This window comes from Callorhinchus milii, unplaced genomic scaffold (assembly GCF_018977255.1).
Source record: "Callorhinchus milii isolate IMCB2004 unplaced genomic scaffold, IMCB_Cmil_1.0 Scaffold3, whole genome shotgun sequence".
Taxonomy (NCBI): domain Eukaryota; kingdom Metazoa; phylum Chordata; class Chondrichthyes; order Chimaeriformes; family Callorhinchidae; genus Callorhinchus; species Callorhinchus milii.
Genome location: NW_024704744.1, coordinates 9,120,533 through 9,144,200, shown reverse-complemented (window position 1 = coordinate 9,144,200; position 23,668 = coordinate 9,120,533). Strand labels below are relative to the sequence as shown.

At 41.8% G+C, this 23,668-nt stretch overlaps 1 protein-coding gene across 1 annotated transcript in view; it reads right to left on the bottom strand.

The window, feature by feature from the left end:
- Positions 1-23,668, bottom strand: part of LOC103179026 (CUB and sushi domain-containing protein 1) — a 1,038,598-nt gene that overhangs the window by 764,605 nt on the left and 250,325 nt on the right. Inside the window, exon 3 of the mRNA XM_042332909.1 lies at positions 11,974-12,086. Coding sequence (XP_042188843.1) covers positions 11,974-12,086 — 113 coding nt within the window. The remainder of the gene's footprint in view (positions 1-11,973; positions 12,087-23,668) is intronic.

Here is a 23,668-nt window from a genome sequence, read left to right as displayed (position 1 = left end):
GGCAGAGACAGAGGGAGACAGAAAGTTAGAGACTAATCGTGAAGAGGCAGAGATAAGAGAAAGACAAGAGTTCAGAGAGAATTCAAAGCGAGAGAGAATGGCAGAGATTGTGCCCAAAAATACAAGCAATATTCTTAATGAATCCCGGCTGGTGAGTTTTGTAAATCTAGCAAAAATCAATGCGAATGATTCGTTTTTTAAGTGACTCATTTGCACTCACCTCCGTAACCATGAAAATAAACCACAGGATAGTGTATGATGCTGGGATTCGAAACACTTTAACCTCAAAACTAATGTAACATCCTTAGATTTGTGTGCAATAGATTCTGCTAGGTTTTATGAATTGCAGCTAATCCAGGTCAAATTGATACAATTTTTCTACAGAAATAATATCAATTAATAATAATCCTTGCATTTGATATAGCACTTTTCACGTCTTCTAGACGTCCCAAAGCGCTTCACAGAATAGACTGTAATTATACCAAATTTAAAGGTATTTGTGCATTATAATGACAGCACAATCCATTACATGTCTGCATTCAATAATGGATCAGTTGTTTCTTTGTTTAAACCTACCAAATAACTATAATAAAATAATAATCCTTGCATTTGATACAGCACCTTATCACGTCTTTGAGACGCCTCAAAGCGCTTCACAGAATATAATAATAACAATCCTTGCATTTGATATAGCGCTTTTCACGTCGGGAGGACGTCCCAAAGCGCTTCACAGAACACACTGTAAAGTGAATTGATTGTATATTTGTGGGCGAACGCGGCAGCCAATTGCGCACAGCAATGTCCCACAAACAGTCGTAGATTGAAAATGACCAATTTATTATTGTTTTTGGTTTTGGAGGGATTATTATTAGGCGTGCGGAGTAAGGAAACTTGCCAAAGGTTTCGCCCTGCCTGGAATTGAACTCAGGTCTCTCGCTTGCAAAGCGAGTGCTCTAACCACTGAGCTACAGGACTCCATAAATATACTGTAAAGTGATTTGACTGTATATTTTGTGGGTGAAAAGCGGCAGCCAATTGCACACAGAGGTGTCCCACAGATAGTCGTGGATTGAGTGATCAATCTTTTTTTGAAGGAATTATTACCCCCGGAAAAGCATTCTGCCAATCGACTAACACCTGGGTTCCTACTTACTGCTTGGTAAACAGAGGCGTGTGGTGTAAGGAAACTTGCCCAACATATTGTCCTGCCAGGAATCGAACCCAGGTCTCTCACTTGCGAGACGAGTGCTCTAACCACTGAGCTAAAGGACTCCACTATACATTTTCATGGGGTGAAAGACGTGACCACTGATGACTTTGATCTGCTACAATGGTTTAGACCAATACTGGTATCAGCCTGGCTCAGTTGGTAACACTCTTGTCTTCGAGTCCTGGACAAGAGACAACATTCTTCAGCTCAACGTGCGTAAAACTGAGGCCCTCCTGATGGCTCGCGTCAGTGCCTCCGCACCTCAGGCGCTGACAGCATCAGCATCCAAGGCTGCACTCTCCACCTCTCAAAGCCGGTCAGGAACCTCGGGGTTCTGTTCGACCCTGAGCTGTCCTTTCTCCCTCATATCCGCCCCACAACTGGCACCGCCTTCCATCACCTCCGTAACATCGCCAGACTACGGCACTACCTCACCCCTCACGCTGCTGAAACCCTGGTCCACGCCTTTATCATCTCAAGGCTGGACTATGGGAACTCTCTCCTCGCCGGCCTTCCCGGCACCTCCCTCCACAAGCTGCAGGTCATTCAGAACTCTGCAGCTCGTGTACTGTCCTGCACCAGGCTTCGGGAAAACATCACTCCCACCCTCGCTCGCCTCCACTGGCTCCCCATCCCCCAGAGGATCGAATTCAAGATCCTCATCCTCACCTACAAGGCCATTCACGGCCTTGCTCCCTCCTACCTCTCTGACCTACTATCCCCCTACCTACCTGCCCGTACCCTCCGTTCCTCTGGCTCCGGTCTGCTCCACATCCCCCGCCCCAACCGCCCTACCATCGGTGGCCGGGCCTTCAGCCTCTCAGCCCCTAGGCTCTGGAACTCTATCCCCCAGTGCCTTTGCCTTGCCTCCTCCCTTTCCTCCTTCAAGGCCGGTCTCAAGACCTTTCTCTTTGACCATGCCTTCAGCTCCCCTCTCGACTCTCTACCCCCTCCTCGCTCCCTCTCTTCCCTCCCCTCACCCTGACCATTTCCCCCCTGCTCGGGTCCTGACCCAACTGTACAGCGCCTTGGGATGTCCTCCCGACGTGAAAGACGCTCTATAAATGGAATCTTGTTGTTGTTGTTGTTGTGGATTCAAGCCTGCTCTCTAAAATTTGAGCTGAAACTCCAATCCAATACTGGGGCTCTGCTGCATTGTTAGAGGTGCCATGCTTTGGATAAGATATTAAACCGAGGTCCCATCCGCCTTTCCAGGTGGACATTAAAGATCTAATGGCACAATTCAAAAGGAGAAGGGACTTTCTCCCAATGTCCTGACCAATAATCAAATCCATCAGATAAAATGGAGCATGGGAGCAAGGGGAAAGGAGGGAAGAGGAAGGGAGGGAGCAAGTGTGTCAAACCTATAGAATAGAATAGGCCATGTTTTTTATTATTGACGGCTCATGCTGGCTCGTGACGTCTTGTGCTGATGGAATTGTCACTATAGCGCACAAGAATTTTCAACACTGCATTATTTAACACATCACATGGCCCAATATTCACCCCCACAATAATAATCACTCTTTGGCAGATTTAAACAAAGAAACAAATAAAACATTGTTAAACAGAAGCAGATCTCAGCCAGTACGGACTATGGCAGTATTGCATAACTGTAAGGGAAGCTGCAACAAACCCCAAAATCAACACTATGGGGTTAATTTCTCCATCGGGGTTTGGTATACAGAGACGGGCGACACTGAGCTGAGCCCGGAGAAAATGATGAAAGAGAGAACTGCAAGCAGATAGCTGCCATCTTTTGGTGTCAGGAGAACCTTTCAGATGTGATGTTTTATGCTCCTTTAATACCACTAGAGTAATTTGGCATCACTTCCAGCATTCGGGAGAATTGGAATGGGAGCTGATTTACATCTCCTGCTCTGAAATACTCTGGCTCTGAGAGGAAAGGAGCTCCGAGCACATGTTCAGAGATCTCCTGAACAGGACTGAATGCCAGTTGACACTTTAAAAATATTATTTAAGGGTCGGGAGCATAACTGGCTCCCTAATTTAAATGGGAGTCCTGTAGCTTAGCGGTTAGGGCACTTACCTCGCAAGCGAAAGGATCTGGTTTTGATTCTTAGCAGGGCGAAACGTTGGGCAAGTTTTCTTACTCCATACGCCTCTGTTTACCTAGCAGTAAGTATGAACCCGGTTGTTAGTCGATTGGTGGATCGCTTTTCTGGGGATAATAATCCTTTCAAAAATAATAGCAATTTGGTCACTCCATCCATGACTGTTTGTGGGACTCTGCTGTGCCCAATTGGCTGCCATATTTCGCCCACAAAATCTACATCAATTCACTTTGCAGTATATTCTGTGAAGAGCTTTGAGACATCTAGAAGACGTGATAAGGCGCTATGGCAAATGCAAGCATTATAATTATTATTATAAAAGCCCATGAGATTAATCAGTGTTCACCCAAGAACTTTGAAATTTTACTTTAAAGTTAAAAGTTTGCTGGAATCGGCTGTATGTAACTGGATTGATACTGCAATCAATGGGATTGAAATCATCCTGAAACTACTTCCCAAGGAAATGGAACTTGGAATCGCATCCCTGAAAACCCAATTTACATCAAAACTGTGCTGCATAAATGCTCATTATTTTCCAATAATGTCTCATGCATTACACCCACAAAATAGTCATACCACTGTACAGTATATCCTGTGAAATGCTTTTGGAAATCCTCCCGATGTGAAAGGTGCTATACCAAATGTAAGGATTATTATTGTTATACGTTGAAATGCCTCAAAGCACTTAGAGTAATAACTGACAGCATAAATGGGGCATCGGAACCATTATGATAACAAGACACGACACTTGTAGCACAAATGCAAATTGAAATGCAAATTAGATAGATTTCTTTTAAAAAATAATATTTTCGGATACAGTATATGAGTAATTTGAGACATGACAAGTATAGTATGCTTGGAAGAACTCAGCAACTTTGGATGTAAAGTTCTCAAAGCTTTCCACTTGTGACGGTAGACTAAATACAGAGAATTAGTTGCTATCAACGTCTCCATTATTGTAGCTTGCGACTACCAGGATGGTAGAAGGTAGACAAGATGAACCTTGGTCTTTTTTCGTCTAGCAATTTAGGGCTCAGGACTAATAGGAAAGAATTCCAGTTTCCTCAAGGCACAACGAGGTCAGGTCGATATTAAAGCTCCCACTGCACTATTTGAAAAGGGAAGACAATTTCTCCTGGTCGGTCCTGCCCAACAATCTTCCAAATAAAATTGATCAATCACTTCATGACTGCTGTGGACATTGCTGTGCGCAAGTTGGCTGCTGCGTTTGCCTACAAATATACAGTTACTACGCAACAACAATTTGCACTTCTATTGCGCCCTCCACTCAGGGTAAAATCTCAAAGTGCTTAACAGTGGCGGAGCCTGACTCCAAGTCGGGAGGAGGGGGCCATAAGCACAGTTGAAGAGGAAAGTTTTCAGGCGAGACTTGAAAGAGGGAAGAGAGGGGGTAAGGCGGTGGGATTGAGAGAGAGTGCTATCCTTAATCCAAAATAAAATTCCGTGAAGAGCTTTGAAACCTCTCAATGGTGAGATAAGTTGCTGTATCAAATAAAAAGATTATTATTATTTTACAAAATTGTAGAATTCTGAACATATTCTGTTCCTTATTCAAGAAATATTGTGAAAATGTATATGAGACACCCACTATAACTAGGAATATAGTAATATAAGAATAGGCCATTCAACCGACTGAGCCTGTTCTTTCACTTTATTAGATAATGGCAGATTAGTTAATCCTATTTCCCAACTGTTTTCCATACGCCAAAAAAGACATATATCCCAAATACAGTGTCTATACAATATTGTACAATGCAAATGGACATTTATTTAGCAGCGGTCAGTGTCTTTTTTTAAAAAGAGAACGTAATTGCCCAGAAATAATATTGGACATTACATGAGGAAGTGTTCAAATGCTCCAAATGGAGGCACAGTGATGTAACTGCCACTTCTGATAGAAGAAGGGTTGATGCCTGTCGGAGGAACGCTGAACAGATGTGGAAATGGACGAATACTCACTTGCCTTTGGGGATTGAGGGAACATTTATGCAGAGCTGAGTAATGGAATGAATGAAAACCATGAACCCACACAGAGAGCTCTATTGTCAGCCACATGAGAGTGGCCGCTGGCAGGTTAAGGGAGTGTGGGGAGTCCCCAATCTGTGATTGTATTACGATATCATGTATGGAATGCCTATAGTTCACGGAATGCCTTTCACCATAATAATAACAACAATCTTTGCATTTGATATAGCGCTTTTCACGTCTTCAAGACATCTCAAAGCGCTTCACAGAATATACTGTAAAGTGAATTGACTGTACATTGGTGGTGAAACGTGGCAGTCAATTGCACACAGCAGTGTCCCACAAACAGTCGTGGATTGAAGTGACCAACTTATCATTGTTTTTTTTTTCTTGAGGGATTATTATCAGGCGTGCGGAGTAAGGAAACTTGCCTAAGGTTTCACCCTGCTGGGAAACGAACCTAAGTCTCTCGCTTGCGAGGCGAGTGCTCTAACCACTGAGCTTCAGGACTCCACCATCCAACGTGATTGTTACATTTGTTCATTTGAAGTTGAATTCAAGATAAAACACTACTTGTAATAACTGACTAGTACTTGGCTCACTTAAATGTTTTAACCTTAAACGGCAAGATGATAGTAAGAACAACTTGTAATCTTTTCACAACTACTTTCTTAATTCCAAAAAAAACCATAAAATGCTGAATTTGAAAAAGAAAATCCTAATTTTTTTTTTTGGTCAGTCGGGTGTCTGGCACATGTGGAAATCCATCATCATGCTTAAGAGTATCCAAACCAAGCAGAGAATTCCACGTACCCCACCTACACATGGAAATTTCCATGGTTTGGAATGGAATGTGCACTCTCTCCCAGGAGGAACAAATCCTGCTTACCTAATATCAGAGAATATTAGGCGCAGTTTGGCAAGAACTGAAACGATTGAGAAGTATAGTAGGTTTGGGATAGGTTTATAGAGTGAAGGGAGAAATAAAACATTTATGGGCTGAAATTATGGTCGGTATTATGTAATGCCTTTGGTGATGCCCAACTATAATGGATAAATTCCTTTTAGCAGGAGACAGCGCCAAAGACACTATGTCTGACACCGACCAGAGTTTCAGTCCATTAAGGATATTCACACAGCCACAAGATGTTTGGGGACTGGGAGGAAAGTAGCTAGAAAAAGCGGATTTAGAAGAGGGTTCAGGAGGACAGGAACATGGTATTTGAAAGCTGTATTGGACTAGCCACGGAGCAATGAGATGCACGTAGAGCTGGAGAAACTGGACAGGCAGAGTGGGATACAGAACTATTTGAAAACATCGGCAAGGATCTTCAATTCAATCTTCTGAAGTATTGGGAACCAATAGAGCTTGGCAAGGATGGGGTAATGGGAATTTTGTATGGGGGAAGAACACAGGCTGCAAAGTTTTGGATAAGTTGAAGTTTCTGAAGATTGAAGCTGGAATGAGCCCAACAAGGAGAGCATTGGAAAAGATTTACAAAGAATTACAAGAATTTACAGCATGGAAACGGGCCACTCGGCCCAACTAGTCCATGCCAGTGTTTATACTCCACATGAGTCTCCACCCATTTCTTCACTCCCTCCCATACCCTTCTATTCCCCTGTCCCTTACGTGAAAGTCTAGCTTCCTCTTAAGGTAAGAAAAATACTGTATATCCTTGAGATATCTGCATGTGATTCGTATCAAATAATTTTGCTTAATATGCAGCAACCTCCTCCACCCTTAATCCCCACGATTAACAAACTCTGTGTTGTGCCATCCACAATGAATTAATAACAGAAAGCCAGTCACTAAGCCAGTCCGGATCCTTGGCATCTTGTTTGACCTTCAACTATCCTTTCTACCTCACATCCGTGCCATGACCTGCTCTGCCTTCCCCCATCTCCGTAACCTCACCCCGCTCTGCTACTGTCTCACACCACAGGTCACCGAAACCCTCATATACGCATTCGTAAGATCCAGGTTTGAAGATACAAACTCCCTAATTGTTGGCCTCCCCAATTCCTCCTTCCAGAGGCTGTAGATCAACCAGAACTCTGCAGCCCATGACCTCTCCCCCACCAGGCTCCATAACCCTATCTCCCCCATCCTCACCTGACTCCACTGGCTTCCCATCACACTGAGGATACAATTTAAGATCCTGGTCCTCACCTTCAAAGCCCTCCATGGTCTTACTCCCCCCTCCCTCTGCAACCTCCTAATCCCCTACCAACCTTCCCACTACCTCCGCTCACTACTTGCTTCACGTTGCCCTTCTCATTGGCAGGTGGGCTTCTGCCACTCTGCCCCCACCCTCTGGAACCCACCTCAAGATCCCACTCTTTAACCATGCCTACGATCACCCTCCTTCCACCCTTGCCCTCCACCTTCCTGACCCCCAGCTCAGGTCCGAAGCATTGATCGTCCAGCACCTTGGAACATGCTCCCGACATGAAAGGCTCTATACAAATGTAATTTGGTTGTTGGTGTTGTTGTTGTTGTTCCATAAGGTGCCTTTGAAATTAACCAGATAAAGCTTTGAGGTATTCAAACCACCTCATATGTTAAGTTTTGGCTGGTCGGGAAATAGAAAGTGAATTGGAGGAATCCTGTCCAACGGTGACATGTCTTCACATCCAAACCCTTTTGGTGCTTCTGGTTGACGTTATTGTGCCATCAGTCCACCACCGGGGAAAATGGATCATTATAATCCTCAGGCATCAGTGCAGCTCAGCTAACAAAGTAACTCAGGATGTACAATGCACCAAACAGTAACAATCACTCGATTGAAGGTATTTATCTACTTACAGAATGAAGTCAGCTGAACCTTGCAATTATGTATTGCTGAGCTCACTCCCAGTCTGCCATACCATACTGCAATGTAGTACGTGGGGCCTGGCCTATTCTAAGTGATTATATATTTTTTTCTGTCTCAATAAACTTTTTCTGCTTATCCAACTCAGTTCATGGTTAACAGGAAAGGTCAAGCCCTGTTTTGTCATGGAGATGTGCTGCAGGCTGAGTGGATCCCCATTACATGAGCACTCATCCTAATCAGTATGACAAACACTAATCCTTTATTGTACGAAACACTGGTCGTTGAGGTCAACAATGATCAAGGTAATTCTGTAATCCCTGCAAATATGGCAGTCTATCTCTCATGTAAACCATAGCAGGAAAATAATGGCTGCCCAAAAGTCTTTGGAGTCATAACTGAGGCATTTTGATCTTTCCTTTCCAGCTTTGACACTTTGATTATTTTTATTGCTGCTGGATTCAAAGTGACGCAAAGAACATTCAGAGCCCGAAGAGCAAAACAGTCTCAGTAACCAACAGATGCAACCACTGTTAAACCTGTGTAGTTGGCCACATGTGATCTGACTCAATGTACCTCTACAGCTGTCACCTTGTGAATTTGGTCACTCACTCCATGGCTGTTTGTGGGACACTACTGTGTGCAATTGGCTGCAGCATTTCACCCTCAAAATACACAGTCAATTCGCTTTACAATATATTCTGTGAAGCGCTTTTAGACGTCTCAACGACTAGATAAGGCACTATATCAAATACAAGGATTATTATTATTGTGTCAGTTCAGATCCCAACAGGTGATAGGATAGGGGTAAGGGATGAGCTGGCTTCATGGCTTGATGTTTAATTTCTGCTGAAGAAAATATACTGAATTTCACAGCTAAGCCCTCAACATTAAAACACATATATGTGCACACGAATGTATACACAAAGATCCATAGTCTCAGAAATAAAGACACGTACACAGAGATATATGCACACACTAAAGTGATACGTACTCATTCACAAAAACACATATGCACACATACACAGACACATGTGCATAATTACACACACGCATGCAAGACAGAGACACACACAAATACACATAAGCATGCATTTATGTGTGCACCCACAGACACAGCAAAAAATCAAATTTAAAAATAGACTTCTCGTGACGCGTGAACATGGAGACTGGTCTGATAATGGACATAGACTTATCACTCTGAAAACTGACAAGGTCAATCTTTGACAGAAGAACTAAAGGCAAGAATTACATCTTTCTTTTCACTCTTAAAACAATTGGTTATTCATTGGGATCTGACGCACAGTGACTGGTAGCAGAAATAGCCTCAATTGCCCAGCTACTGGAAGGGATCAGGCAGATTGTTGGGAACTCTGGAAACTGGAAGTAGATTACGTAAGGTATGGATTCCATTTCCTGCTGACAATTATTTAAAAAAAAGCAAACAAACACAGAGTAGCAAAAAGTGTTGAGTCTTTCAAGAAGAAATTAGATAGATTGCTGTTGGGAAATAATATCTCGGGATACAGTATGTGGTTTGTCACATGAAATGTGAATGCGACTGCCAGGATGGTGGAAGCCGAACTGGATGGACCTCGGTCTTCTTTCATCTTGCAAGTCTTTTGTTCTTAAGAACAGCAACCGTCTCACATCAACAGATTTGCCATAGGGGGCCCAAAGAGAAGGATAACCTCCATTTGTAAATCAGTCTTTCAGTAGCCAAACTCACTCTGAGCTCTTGCTCACTGCACACAACTATCCAGATGACAGATGAAATGCATGGCATCGGGGTCAGCGTGATTTTTTTGTCAAATTTATACGGCTTTTGAGAGAGTCGATTTCACGAGCAAATGCATAATGGATCTGCACTTCAGGACCAGAAATGTGAGGCCGATCATTCAACCAATGCTTTCTTCTGCTCAGCTTCCTTTCCAGAATAAGCAGCTTTCATACTGATATAAAAGGAGCACCAGCAATAGCTATCAAGGTTCACGTGTGAAATGATCACCACTTATGTATGCCACAGCCAACGCTCGGTTTCAACATCAGGCACAATTTTAAGATACCTGCTATTGAATAGCTCCAATGGGAACCTCAGAGTCATTCATTTTCACACAGTGGCTAAACTGTGGACTCTTTCCAATGAGTTCAAGCAAAAAGACTTCCATTGAAAATGTCACTGAAACAGGGTTTATCTCCACATAACAGATTAACGTTTGTCTATTATTTTATTGGTGATTTCCCCCATTTCTTTTTTTAGACTAAAACTCCAGTTCAAATGCCTAAATGATCAACAACAACAACTCAGATTTATATAGCATCCCTCATGCAGGGTAGTGTCCCAGGAGCACTTAAATTCTCACAATCCTGATCTCTTTAAAGGGTTGTAATGGTTAAAAGTTAATTTGCCTCATGAGCACACCCCACGATGGTCCCATCAAAGTGTATCCACAGTCAAGGAATCAACTTAATTGATACCTTTCAATTTCTCTATCTGCTTACATATTTTTGCCGTGTCATCTTGGGTAAGGACTAATATTGTCTGTTGAACACAACAGCTCTATCATCTGACAAGAAGCTACATTGAACATGATCCTTTTCAGAAGACATTAGTTCACATGTTCTTTTTGGACTGGAGCATAGGTAGTGGTTCAGTACGTTTTACCCCTGTGACTCCTAAAGTTAAGTATAATGACCCCAATGCCACCCCCCCCCACCCCAAATCTGTTTTGTGTTCCCCAGAACATAGACCACCTCAAAGTGATGGGATTTCCTGTTGTGTGACTGCTGTGTAATGACCAGCCTGCAACCTGATGCCAACACAGCTCAATAAGATCGCAGTAGCATCAGTGTACCAACCAATCTATTCTTCTCAGGATCTGTAACCAGTTGTAATGTGGATCATGGCATAAGAGTTTTCATGCAAAGCTACAGGAGAGAATTTCAGCAAGAGTCAACAACACAGGCAGAATAACTACACTGAGCATCTCTCTAGATTCGACAGCAGGGACAAGGCTTTCTCTTTAATTCAGCTCCTTACCTTTTGTTGGAATTACTTTCCAGCCAGCTGTGATCTGTCTTTGAAGACTAACTCAATTCATTAATTCATTTGCTGCCTATAACTTGGATTCAGATGGGATTTCAATTCCCACTGAGCGACCTTATCTCACAATGATTACCTCTTCCTGAGCTGCAGGAGTCGGATCTTACAGTGGCTTTGGAACCTCCTGAAGTCTTGCCATTTAAGTAGAATTTACAGCAAATCTGGAACGTGTCCCTGGATTGCTAATATACTTCAGGGATTTGTGTGGCAGCCCATTTTGTAGTTTGCCAAGACAGATACGGATCACATTATTTCTAATTTCATCGGAGTGGAACACGCTTTGCCTGATAGAATCATAGAATCTTACAGCGCAGAAGGAGGTCATTCTGCCCATCATGCCTGTGCTGACTCTTTTAAAGAGCTATCCAACTAGTCCCACTCCCCCGCTCTTACTCCATAGCATTTCCTATGGTTTTCTTTCAAGCAGGCGCTTTTCATCTACAATCAAGAAGCAAAGATCAAGGAGTTTTAGAACTCCGCAGTTAAACTAGCAATCTAGGCTTGTAATGGAGAAGGGAAGACTGCAATATTTCATTTCCCAAGATTACTTCCTGAATCAGGGGTACAACTGACTCAGTTCTTTGACCAAACTATTAAAATCCCTCATTAATTTAATAATGAACGTGACACATGGAAATAAATGTTGCTGTAATACATTGACACCACCTTTTCCACTTGCCAGAAATCTGCTTTAGCCAAGTGTCCATTCTCCTCACAAGTAAATGCAGTGGCAACCCACCACATAATCCTTCACAATCGAGCAGCAGAAATCATGTATTTTACCTTCATAAGCAGCCTTGAATCCCTGAGCACTGACAGCAAAATCCGTGGTGAACCAGAGGGTCAGGATTGAGCCTGTGCTGACAATTGGTGATGGGAGTTGAAAGCCAGTTACCCTGTGGACACAAGCAACATAAAAAGAACAGTCAATACAATCACACAAAGACTCTGATCCAAAAGACAGAAAGTGATTAGTTCTTTTTATGCATTATATTTTGTTTTGTAAATTTATCCCCTAATCTTATCAAAGTCATGCTTTACGCTGCCACGCACATTTGCATTTCGTCCACAAAATACACAGTCAATCCACTTTACAATGTATTCTGTGAAGTTCTTTGAGACGTCTCAATGAAATGATAAGGTGCTATCTCAAATGCAAGGATTTTTATTATTTATACTGATACGAGATGACTGACAGATCCTTCTCCCATTGAATTAGAGTGCACGGGGTAAACTATTTTGTTTCACCACTTTCCATTTTCTGTTTATATTAAGACTATCAACGCACATATAGCTGATCAGATCAATTTAATATCAAAGGGTCATGTTGTCAATTGAGCATTGTATTTGGAATTAAAGCTTTTAGGTTCGAATCCCGGTGTGGGTCACACTTTTGAGGGTTTGGGAATAACAAAATGTTTAATCTAAAATTATCCTCCTTTGAAGATAGTGGAAGAGGAATGAACAGCACAGTGAGGAGACATGGCTGATAGAAAGGTTATTCAAGGCATTTTGAATGGTTAACCAGTCTTTGGGGTTCAGCAATGAAGGCTGGAGTTCCAGCCATGATCTGAGCTCTGTAATCTAAAATCCTAGTGGGTAGAACAGAGGGAGCAGGAACAGAAGAGGAGCTTTGAGTTAACCAAGCTCATTCCACCAGTTTATTAGATCTTGTCAGATCTTTTAATTCCAATGCCTAGCCCATTCACCAAACCCCTTAATACCTCTGCAACCCAAGTTTCTGTCTATTTCTCTATTAAACACCCCTATTGAATCTGCCTCTCAGGGGTAAAGCTTTCCAAATCTTTACAACCCTCTATGTGAAGAAAATGCTTCCTGACAACAGTTTAAGCTGATCTAGTTCTATTTTTACCCAGAGGGAAGAGTTGTCCAAATCTAACTGTCATTTTGTGTCAATGAGAAAGAACCATACAATTTCAGCAAACCTCTGAAAGCCAATCATATCTCAATATTAAGAACATAAGAACATAAGAAATAGGAGCAGGAGTAGGCCATTCAGCCCCTCAAGCCTGCCCCGCCATTTAATAAGATCATGGCTGATCTCCTAACCTAATTCCATTTACCCGCCCTATTCCCATACCCCTCAATCCCTTTAGTTTTTAAAAATCTATCGATCTCAGTCTTAAATATGTTCAATGACTGAGCATCCACAGCCTTCTGGGGTAGAGAATTCCATAAATTCACTACCTTCTGTCTGAGTGAAGAAATGTTTTCTCAATTCAGTTCTAAAGGGCTGACCTTTAATCCTGAGACTATGAGGCCTAGTTTTAGATTCTCCAACCAGGAGAAACAGTCTCACGGCATCTACCCTGTCAAGATCCGTAAGAATTTTATAGGTTTCTATAAAATCACCTCTAATTCTTCTATATTCTGGAGAATGTAAGCCTAGTGCACTCAACCTCTCCTCATAGGTCAACCCCCTCATCCCAGGAACCAACCTAGTAAACCTACATTGCACCCCCTCTAAGGCGATTATGTCCTTTCTTAGATAAGTAAATATTTAAATATTGGCTCAATATTGCCCGACTGGACTCCCGAGAAATCTCTTTTTCAAACAAACCATTTAAAAAACAAGTTAAGATAGCAACTAGTGAATCTAAAAGAGAATCTTGGAGGAACTTCTTTATGCAGAGGCAGTGAGAATGTAGAACTCGCTTTCCGAAGCAGTGGTTGAACCAGATAATATGGATGGATTTAAGAAGAAACGAGACCTTCACATGAAGGAGAAGGGAATAGAAGGGTTTGCGAGGGAGTAAGGAGTGGATGGAGACTCATGTACAGAATAAATACTGGCACAGACTGGTTGGGCTGAATGGCCTGTTTCTATGCTGTAAAACCTATGTAAATCTATGTAAAGTACTGGGGATAAATAAATGGAAAATAACTTGATAAATAATAATTTATCCTTATATGTAAAGACCCAGCAAAGTTCAATGGGGGGAAATTCCCCTTGAGTCCATAGTTGCAAATTATTCTTGCATTTCAGAGCATGCAAAGTTTGGGCCATTTTTAAATGGTGTCTTAATTTCGAATCAGGTTTCCTGTAGTTCTTGAAAGAACCAGTGGTCCAGTGGAATAAATGTATTTCTATATTTGCCACTTTTCGCCTGATTTGTCCAATTCCGTGCCGGTATTCAACAGCTTTGGCGATTTTTATACTGTTGCTAGGAAACACTGTGGAGTGTGGCATAAACTGAATGTAATTCTAGTCAGTGGAAAAGTTTGAAAGCATCACAGTTGCATGCAATTAGCATTAAATATATTTTCCACATCAGGCGAATTTATAATTGTGCTCTTTCAATATCTATTCTGGAAATGGGAGACTTGCAGTAAGCATTTAATAATAATAATAATCCTTGCATTTAATATAGTGTTTTTCACGTCTTCTAGACATCTCAAAGCGCTTCACAGAATATGCTGTAAAGTGAATTGACTGTATATTTGTGGGTGAAACACGGCAACCAATTGCGCAAGCAGTGTCCCACAAACAGTCGCGGATTGAAAATGACCAATTTAATATGGTTTTGTTTTGGAGGGATTATTATTAGTCGTGTGGAATAAGGAAACTTGCCCAAGGTTTCACCCTGCCTGGAATTGAACCCAGGTGTTTCGCTTGCAAGGTGAGTGCTCTAACCACTGAGCTACAGGACGCCATTTCAAAATATAGAATACATTTACTCCTTATGATATAAATAATAATACATTATGTTTAAAAATGAATCTGGATTACCATGTTACCATTATGTTCAAGGGTTACAGTTGTTGCATTGTACACTAGAGACCCAGACTTGAACTTGGATCAAAAATGTTGGCAATGAACCTCCCTTCAAGCAAAACAGTGTTGTTTTTTTCAGTTCAGAAGCTAAGTACAGCTGGACAGAGTAAACACAGCCAAGGTGTAGAGCTCCACCAAGCTGAGAGAGGGAGAGATGCAGTGCTGTGCTAACTGCAACACTGTCAGGCCTTTCCTGATCAAAGCCTGGTCAGCCGCTTGACACAACTTCTTCAAATCACCCGAGTTCAAAGGACAATTTAACAATAATTATTCAAATGAGCCTTTCAGCAAATTCAGGGTTGAACCATTTCACACTGTTAGTGTTTTCTGTGTAGTTAGCAGGCACCTTTGGCGCAATACAATAAAAGTATGAAATCGAAAATAAAAATTAATGCAGCGTTCAGTCCGGTGGATAGAAATGCTTTGCCTCCTTCAAAGCAGCGTTTTGAAGTGCCTTTCCAAAGACGATGCTAAACTCCATACAGAGCATTTAAAGGACGGCATGGCAATTCAGCTGAGGTCAGCACAACTGTCTGTGTTAGCTAATCAAGTGATTTCCATCTGGCATAGCACAAGGTGACTCATGTATTTTCGATCAATGTCTTCCCCCCCCAGAATCAACCTTCTTCCACGCTGCTGCACAGCAGAAAATTACGCGTCCCCAATTGTTTCTTGGTAGGAACATCTGCTCCAACTCATCCATCATAGGAGGTTTCCCCCAACATTTCTTTTGCATGCGATGAAATAGAAATGGGCTGGCTCTGCTTGAACAGCACCTGTCTTCACATTGCATTATCCGTCAAGTATTGTCAGTGAGTAACTGATTACCTAATAGATTACTACCTACTTTTATCCCAAGCTCTTGAGTCAAGATCCCTGAGAACTTTGAATCGCAACTTATTTCATTTATTTTCCATTGAGAAATCCAAGGCCAACGTTCACAGTTCAGAGAAACCATCACGGTTGACGTAATTAGGAGAGGGCAAGAGATGTAACATTAAGTGATCATAAGGTGACACCAAGTTTGCATTTAACTTCAAAAATTTGGTGCCGATGTTCTCTCCTCCTCCCAACCTGAAGCCATTAGACTCCCTTCTTTCCTCGTATTTAGATATTATTTCACAGGCTTTCGGTCATCTTCCCCCCCACCACCAATGGTGGAACGGAGGGCACAGGGACATGCAGAAGGCCGGAGCCAATCGAGCAGAGGCAGCGGGTTGTGGGTTGCAGGTAAGCAGGTCGGAGAGGTAAGGAGGTGCCAGGGAATTAAGAAATTTGAAAACAAATGTGAGTGTGAGAAAGGTAGAGGCCCCATGGTTTCGAGATTCTGGAGAATACTAAATTAAAGCAAAAGACGCAAATGTATTTTATTATGCACAAACTTGAATTTTGGAGGGTTTTCAAGTTTTGTTGAGAAATATAATGGAACAGGAGAAAACAATGAGAGAGAAAAAAATAAAACCGATATCGTGTTTAATGCCAGAGGGACTGCCTCACTAAATTGCAGTCACAATAGATTATAAGCAATAATTTTACTATCAATTTTGTTTTGGTCAGCCAGGTATCTAATTTGGAAACCCATCACCATGCTTAAGAATGTCCAATCCAAACTGATTGTTCCACCTGTGTATATCACCTTCACGTGGAAATGCCCCTGTGTCCCGAAAGCAATGAATACTCTCTCCCTGGAGAAATGCGCACATTCTGCTTACCTAATTCAGGAGAGTATAATGGGCATCAAGAATAATCACACCAAAATATTCGCCTTACATGCTGGGATTCAATGGCGCTTATTGATGCACAGGATCTCGCTAACACAGGTTGACGGGAGCCAAAGCATGGAAACCCAAGAATGTGCATTATTCATAATAAACTGGTACTTACAAACAATAATAATAATCCTTGCATTTGATATATCCCTTATTGCGTCATTGAGAATACACTGTAAAGTGAATTGACTGTATTTTGTGGAGCAAACATTGGACTCCAGCCATTGAAGCATGACTGAAGCTCGACCAACTAATACTTTGTAATCTGCCATTGAGAGTACTGTGTGGCAACCATACAGGCAAATAACAACAACAAATTACATTTGTATAGCGCTTTTCACGTCAGGAGGACGTCCCAAAGCCCATTTAAAATCTAAAAGCATTTGGGTAAAAATTTCATTCAGCGTTGCACACTATTCGCAGATTTCCCATTATAATCGCCAAAGGCATTACATGACTGTAAAAAAGGAAATCCCTTTAATGGCTGACTTTAGCGGGTGATGAACATAACACTGAATGAAAATACTCCATTGTTGTTTAAAAACACAGGGAATATTGCTATTGTGAAAGGGGTTAAAATGTCTGTTGAAAACTCTGATATTATTATTGTGGTGACAATACACAGAAGGGAGGTTAACATAAACAAAGCTTCATGCTACACAACTAACTCTTAATGAAGCCATAATGATGCCCTTGAAATAAATGTAGAAATAGCAACAGAATCAGTCTGTAAGAGATTCATTGCCAGCTCTGTTCACCAACACGTGAAAGTTACATTACCCTGTATGAAGTTCATTGCCGCACGCTACATTGCTCAGAGTGATTATTATGATTACATACATCGTAAGCCCTGTATCTTTGCTGTAGGGAGTGAAACAACAGCAACAAGCATCTCTGCTTGTCCATATAGATGAAGGAAGAGAACTCCTCTGGGCTTCTTTCACGCACTCCAAAGCAACATGAGCAATGATCTGACAGCAGGTTCATCCCTTTTGCCTTGTCAAGATTGTGGGACATTGCTGAGTGCAAATTGTCTGCTGTGTTTTCCATCAAAATACACAGTCAACCACTCTACAGTAAAGCATGTACTGCAAAGCGCTTTGAGGTGTCTCAAATTATTATAGATCATAAATTGGTGATGCCATTGGAAGCTTCTGTGAAACTATTTATATAAATAATAATAATCCTTGCATTTGATATACCGCCTTATCATGGTCGATGAGATGGCTCAAAGTGTTTCACATGATATTCTATATTGTGTGCATTTTGTGGGCAATTTATGTTGATGGTATTTTATATTTACGAAAAAGATCGACCCAAAACACACAACAATGAACAACAAAATGAAATTAATGAACCTACCTCTTTGACTGAGCTTATGGTCACCACTCCCTGCCCCCTACCTTGCTTGGCATCCATCCCCCCAACATGCAGCGTACCAAAACACTATCCTACAATCCTGGTGAAGGGTGCTATATAAATGCAAGGTGTTGTTGACAAGCAGCACAGTTGAAGAGATAATTCCTTAGCAGGAGTTCAAAAGTGGGGAGAGAGTTAGCAAGGCAAAGTGGTTTTGGTAAAACATTCTCACAGTGTTAATATTAGGGCGGCTGAAGGCATGGCCTTCACTGGTAGAGTGAAAGGAGTGGCATACTGTCTGAGGTTCGCAGATTCTGAACTCTCAGTGAAGTCTTTTAAAAAATTGCTCAACTTATTTTCGCAGAGAAGAAAAACTGTTGATTTTTATGCAGGTCGTGAAATAGAATTATGGGGCTCAACTATTTTTGTGTGCAATTCAAGTCAGACAAATGGGCCAGTGCTGGGGTATTAAATAACCCGAGAATAATCTTAGCGATTTGTAATATTTGTATAATGTCACATATGCCGCCAAAGCAGTGATTTATACACTTTAACAACAGCGAATATTGCTGATTCAGTGCACCAGCTCTTGCAGTATTCTGCTGCAGAAAACCCCATCTGTTGGGTTATTGCATAAATATTTCCAATGGAATACTTATCAGCATGCTTCTTAAGTTGCCATCCATGGATGTTTTTCAACCTATGATACCAGCTTGCTTGCTTATTTATTTATTTATTTATATATATATATATATGAGTAAATTGCTTCATTAGCTGGGTCAAGGCCTGCAACACTTTTTGGGGAGAAATTTAACTTGGGTCAACATTTGCTCTATCTATTTTGAATTTTGGAGCATCCAGAATTCGGCAAATTCTTGAATTTGGTCTTAACTTAGAAGTCATTTTTCTTTGGTTTCTTAAAAACATGTCAAAAATGCCTTATCTGTATACAGATAGAAAAAAGCTTCGAATCGCATTTAATAACTTGTCAGCTCCTGGACGCTCTGACACGCTGACTAGATAGAACAAATAATAATAAATTATTGCCTTTCACATCAGTAGAATGTCTCAAAGTGCTTCACAGGAATTATTGTAAATTGTAGTGACTGTGTATTTTGTAAGCCAGCACGTAGCCATTTGTGTACAGTAATTGTCCAAATCCAGTCCCAGGCAGAATCTCTACCCAAAGATTGTTAAGCACTTGTTGAAAGGCAACACTTAATTGGCATTCCAGGCACCTGGAGGGATGATTTACGCTATTCTCAATTGGATCATGTTAGATAGAATAAGAGGCAGTGAGTGAGAGGTGGGGGAAAGTGCAGAAAAGACCCTCGTACAGAGCAACATTCATTCCATCGGCAGAAATATCCATTTGTCCAGTCAGCCTGACTTAGCAGGTTGTGGGTTCAAATCCCACGTTGGGAATCGGAACTTGCATCCAGTAATCTAAACTGACAGTCAGTGCTGGGGGGCTGTTGCATTATCAGAAATGTTGTCCTTCAGAATGAGACATTAAAACAAAGTCCCGTCTGTCAGTTCAGGTGGACTTTAGTGATCCCATGGCATTATTTGAAAAGAGAAAGCAGTTCCACACGCCCAACAATTCCCCAAATAAAATTGGTCATTTATTTCATGAATGTTCATGGGACATTGCTGTGCACAATTTGGCTGCTATGTTTGTCCACAAATACACAGTCATTACACTTTTGTGGAGTCCTGTAGCTCAGTGGTTAGTGCACTCGCTTTGCAAGCGAGAGACCTGAGTTCAATTCCAGGCAGAGGGCGAAACCTTGGGCAAGTTTCCTTACTCCACACAGAGCCTAATAATAATCCCTCCAAAACCAAAAGCAGTAATAAAAATTGGTCATTTTCAATCTACAACTGTTTGTGGGACAATGCTGTGCGCAATTGGCTGCCACGTTCGCCCACAAATATACAGTCAATTCACTTTACAGTGTGTTCTGTGAAGCGCTTTGGGACGTCCTCCTGACGTGAAAAGTGCTATATCAAATGCAAGGATTATTATTATTGTTTACAGCAAAATCTTGTGAAGCGCTTTGAGCCATTTGGATTAGGAGGTATGGAGCTATATCAAATGTAAGGACTAGTATCATTAACTTTCTATGAGAAGATGGAGTGCATCATGGTCTGTTGAAGGAGTTGGCTTGACAAGCTGTATGGTTCTTTGCTCACGCCATCAAAAGGAAAAATAAGTGTAATTTATCAAGTAATGTTCAGTGTACAAGATGTATGATCTATTCATAATGAATAGTCTAATTGTTTTTCATTAATGCATTATTAATAAAACACATTAAAAATTCATAAAATAAGAAAAGCAATACAGGATATTTTTTCAGTGACAATCTATCAATCAAAGCCCTGTTGCCTGTACTCTGTGCTGTGATAAAAACAGAGAGCTGGGTGTTCTGCATTGTCGTTCAACACAGGGCACCTATTTACGTGCATCATCGGCCACTCAACAACGCAGAACAACAACGCAGAAGGGCTGGTAACAACAACAGCAACAAAACTACATTTGTAAAGCGCCTTTCACGTTGGGAGAGTTACGGACCCGAGCTGGGGGTTGGGATGGGGGAGGGTGAAGGGCAGCGGGGAAGCAGGGAGATCGAATGCACAGTCAAAGAGGAGGGTCTTGAGATGGGTCTTGAAGGTGGCAAGGGAGGAGGTGAGGCGGAGGGACTGTAGGATGGATTTCCAGAGGGTGGGGTCAGAGTGGCGGAAGGCTCGCCTGCCAATAGCGGGGCCAGCAAGACGGGGAACGTGAAGCATGCCGGAGCCCGCTGAGTGGAGGGAGCAAACAGGATGGTAGGGGGTTAGGAGGTTGGAGAGGTAGGGGGGCGCAAGACCGTGGAGTGCTTTGAAGGTAAGGACCAGGATCTTGAACTGTATCCTGTGTGTGATGGGAAGCCAGTGGAGTTGGGCGAGGATGGGGGTGATAGGATCACAGAGCCTGGTATGTGGGAGGTCACTAGGGAGGACTAGGGAGGACACTAACTCCTCCCATGGGCAAGCACAATCTGTACAAAAGATGTCCGATAACCCTTCACATGCTTGCCTGCTCCTCTCACTGTCTCCCTAGTAACACACAGTCCCTGGCTGCTGTCTGATAGGTGTTTCCTGTGTGAAGTAGAGCCTCCTGTTCCTTAACCCTCTGCAACCCACCTGCCGTGCCTCCAACACCCACTTCTTTCCCAGCACTACCTGAGGCATGACATTTATTACATTTTTTTAATAAAAAGTGCCTAAAATACAGGCTTCAAAGGGAGTTGACATATTAATATTACTTCAATGTCGTACGGGAGTAGAGAATCTTCGTGATCTTTTATTAAAACATGAATAACATTTTAAATTAGTAATGCCTGGTAGACAGCACTGTCAGTGTGTTAATATTGCATTTATCAGTGCGTTTATCGAAAGCCTTTCGTTCACTTTGGCCTTTGATAAACACATCGATGGTGAGTGCAATGCGATCACACTATTACAGTGCAAGCTTTGGCAACAAACACACTAGTTTGCAACACATAATTTCAACATATTAGGGAATAGAGTGAACACTTTATACATTGTCTATCATTTTGATAGTTTTCAATCTTTAAGTTATTGTTTTAGCTCAGCTTCCCTCACGCAGCACTTCGAATTTTGGTATAAATAACAGATCTGAGGTAAGAAGTCCAATGTCAGCATCGTGCTCTTGGCAGTACCAGCATTATATTAAACTTAAGTAATATATTTAATCATGAACTAGCCTGCCCTCGTCAGCTATTTATAATTCATCCTGCAGTCTATTACAGAAATGCTGCTGTATTTCATTCACTCCAATAGCAGCACAAAATTACACACATGATTGCCACCTCTTCATTGCTCTCGCACTCTCAGTGCTTTTCCCTTTGATCACACGTATTCATATAACTTCTGTATAATTTAATCACAAATGATATATTAAATGATGCTCCTTGCGTTTGAAATAGCACATTAACATGTTGTCAAAGTGCTTCACAGGATTTTACTGTAAAATGTGGTGACTGTTATTTGTGTTACTGTGTACTTGTAGGCAAACGTGGCAGTAAATTTGCATGCAGCAACATCCCAGAAACACCCAAGAACAAAAACAACTTTCATTCATATAGCGCCCTTCGCACAGTATAGTGTCTCAAAGTGAGGTTTAATTTGACATTGAAGAAGTTGATTTAGGGGATTGTTGGTCGGGACACCGAGAGAAACTCCTTTCCCTTTGCAAGCAGTGCAATAGGATCCACTTGAAACAGACAGGATCCCAGTTTAACACTGGATTCTGATTCTAAGTGCTCTGGGATGCCACCCGGCATGGAGGGTGCTACATTAATGCAAGTTGTTGTTGTTAATTCAAAGCCTGATACAAATTCCATCACATTCAGTGCTTTTATAGCTTCAATCAGGCCATTCTCCTCCCTCTCCTCTCCTTGCTTTGACCCCTGCCTCTGAAGATCCTTCCGATTCTTTGTCCTAGTCCCCCAACTAAGGGTTCTCTTTAACAAGTTCCTAAACCACTGCAAGCTTCATCAGTTCATTGATCCCTGTAATATACATGAGGTTTGGGAACACACTATAAGGAAGAACCTGTGTCTCACTATGTTGTGTGACAATGCATACACGGCAGCTCGCTCCCAGATTATGGGCCTGTATCTTCAGATGTTTAAGTCCTTGCATTAACTATCGTTCATTATACTTTTTTTGCTGTCAAATTAGTGTTCAGTATAATAATTTTGAAATCAGTGCAATCCATCATGTACCCTCCCACCCCCACCCAACAATTTAGACATGTCTATTGAACACTAAATCTCACCGCCACATAAATGTGTTTGAGCCACTCTTGGTTGAAGTGAGCAATTACCATTAATTGTGGTTCTATCCATGTGTAACGACCACTGGGAAGCTAACATGCCTGAAGTTTCTTAAAGTTAAACAAGACAGAGGACGTTCTTGCCACTGGAGGAAAGATAATAATAATCCTTGCATTTGATATAGCACTTTTCACATCTTCTAGATAATAATAATAATAATAATAATCCTTGCATTTGATATAGCGCTTTTCACGTCGGGAGGACGTCCCAAAGCGCTTCACAGAATATACTGTAAAGTGAATTGACTGTTTATTTGTGGGCGAACGCGGCAGCCAATTGCGCACAGCAGTGTCCCACAAACAGTCGTAGATTGAAAATGACCAATTTATTATTGTTTTTTTTAAGGGATTATTATTAGGCGTGTGGAGTAAGGAAACATGCCCAAGGTTTCGCCCTGCATGGAATTGATTGCATCTTATCACGTCGTCAAGACAACTCCAAGTGCTTCAACAACAACAACTCAGATTTATAAACGCCCTTCGGAGCGCTTAACAATGGGATAGTTTGACACTGAGTCAGGGAGAAAGCGGAGATGACCATAGACAGTTGGAAGAAGAAGGTCTTCAGCCCCCAAAGAGCTCGCAAAGCAGAGTGATTGAGCCAGAGAGTTCCAAAGTGTTGCAGCATAATGGCTGAAAGCACATCCCCTATGG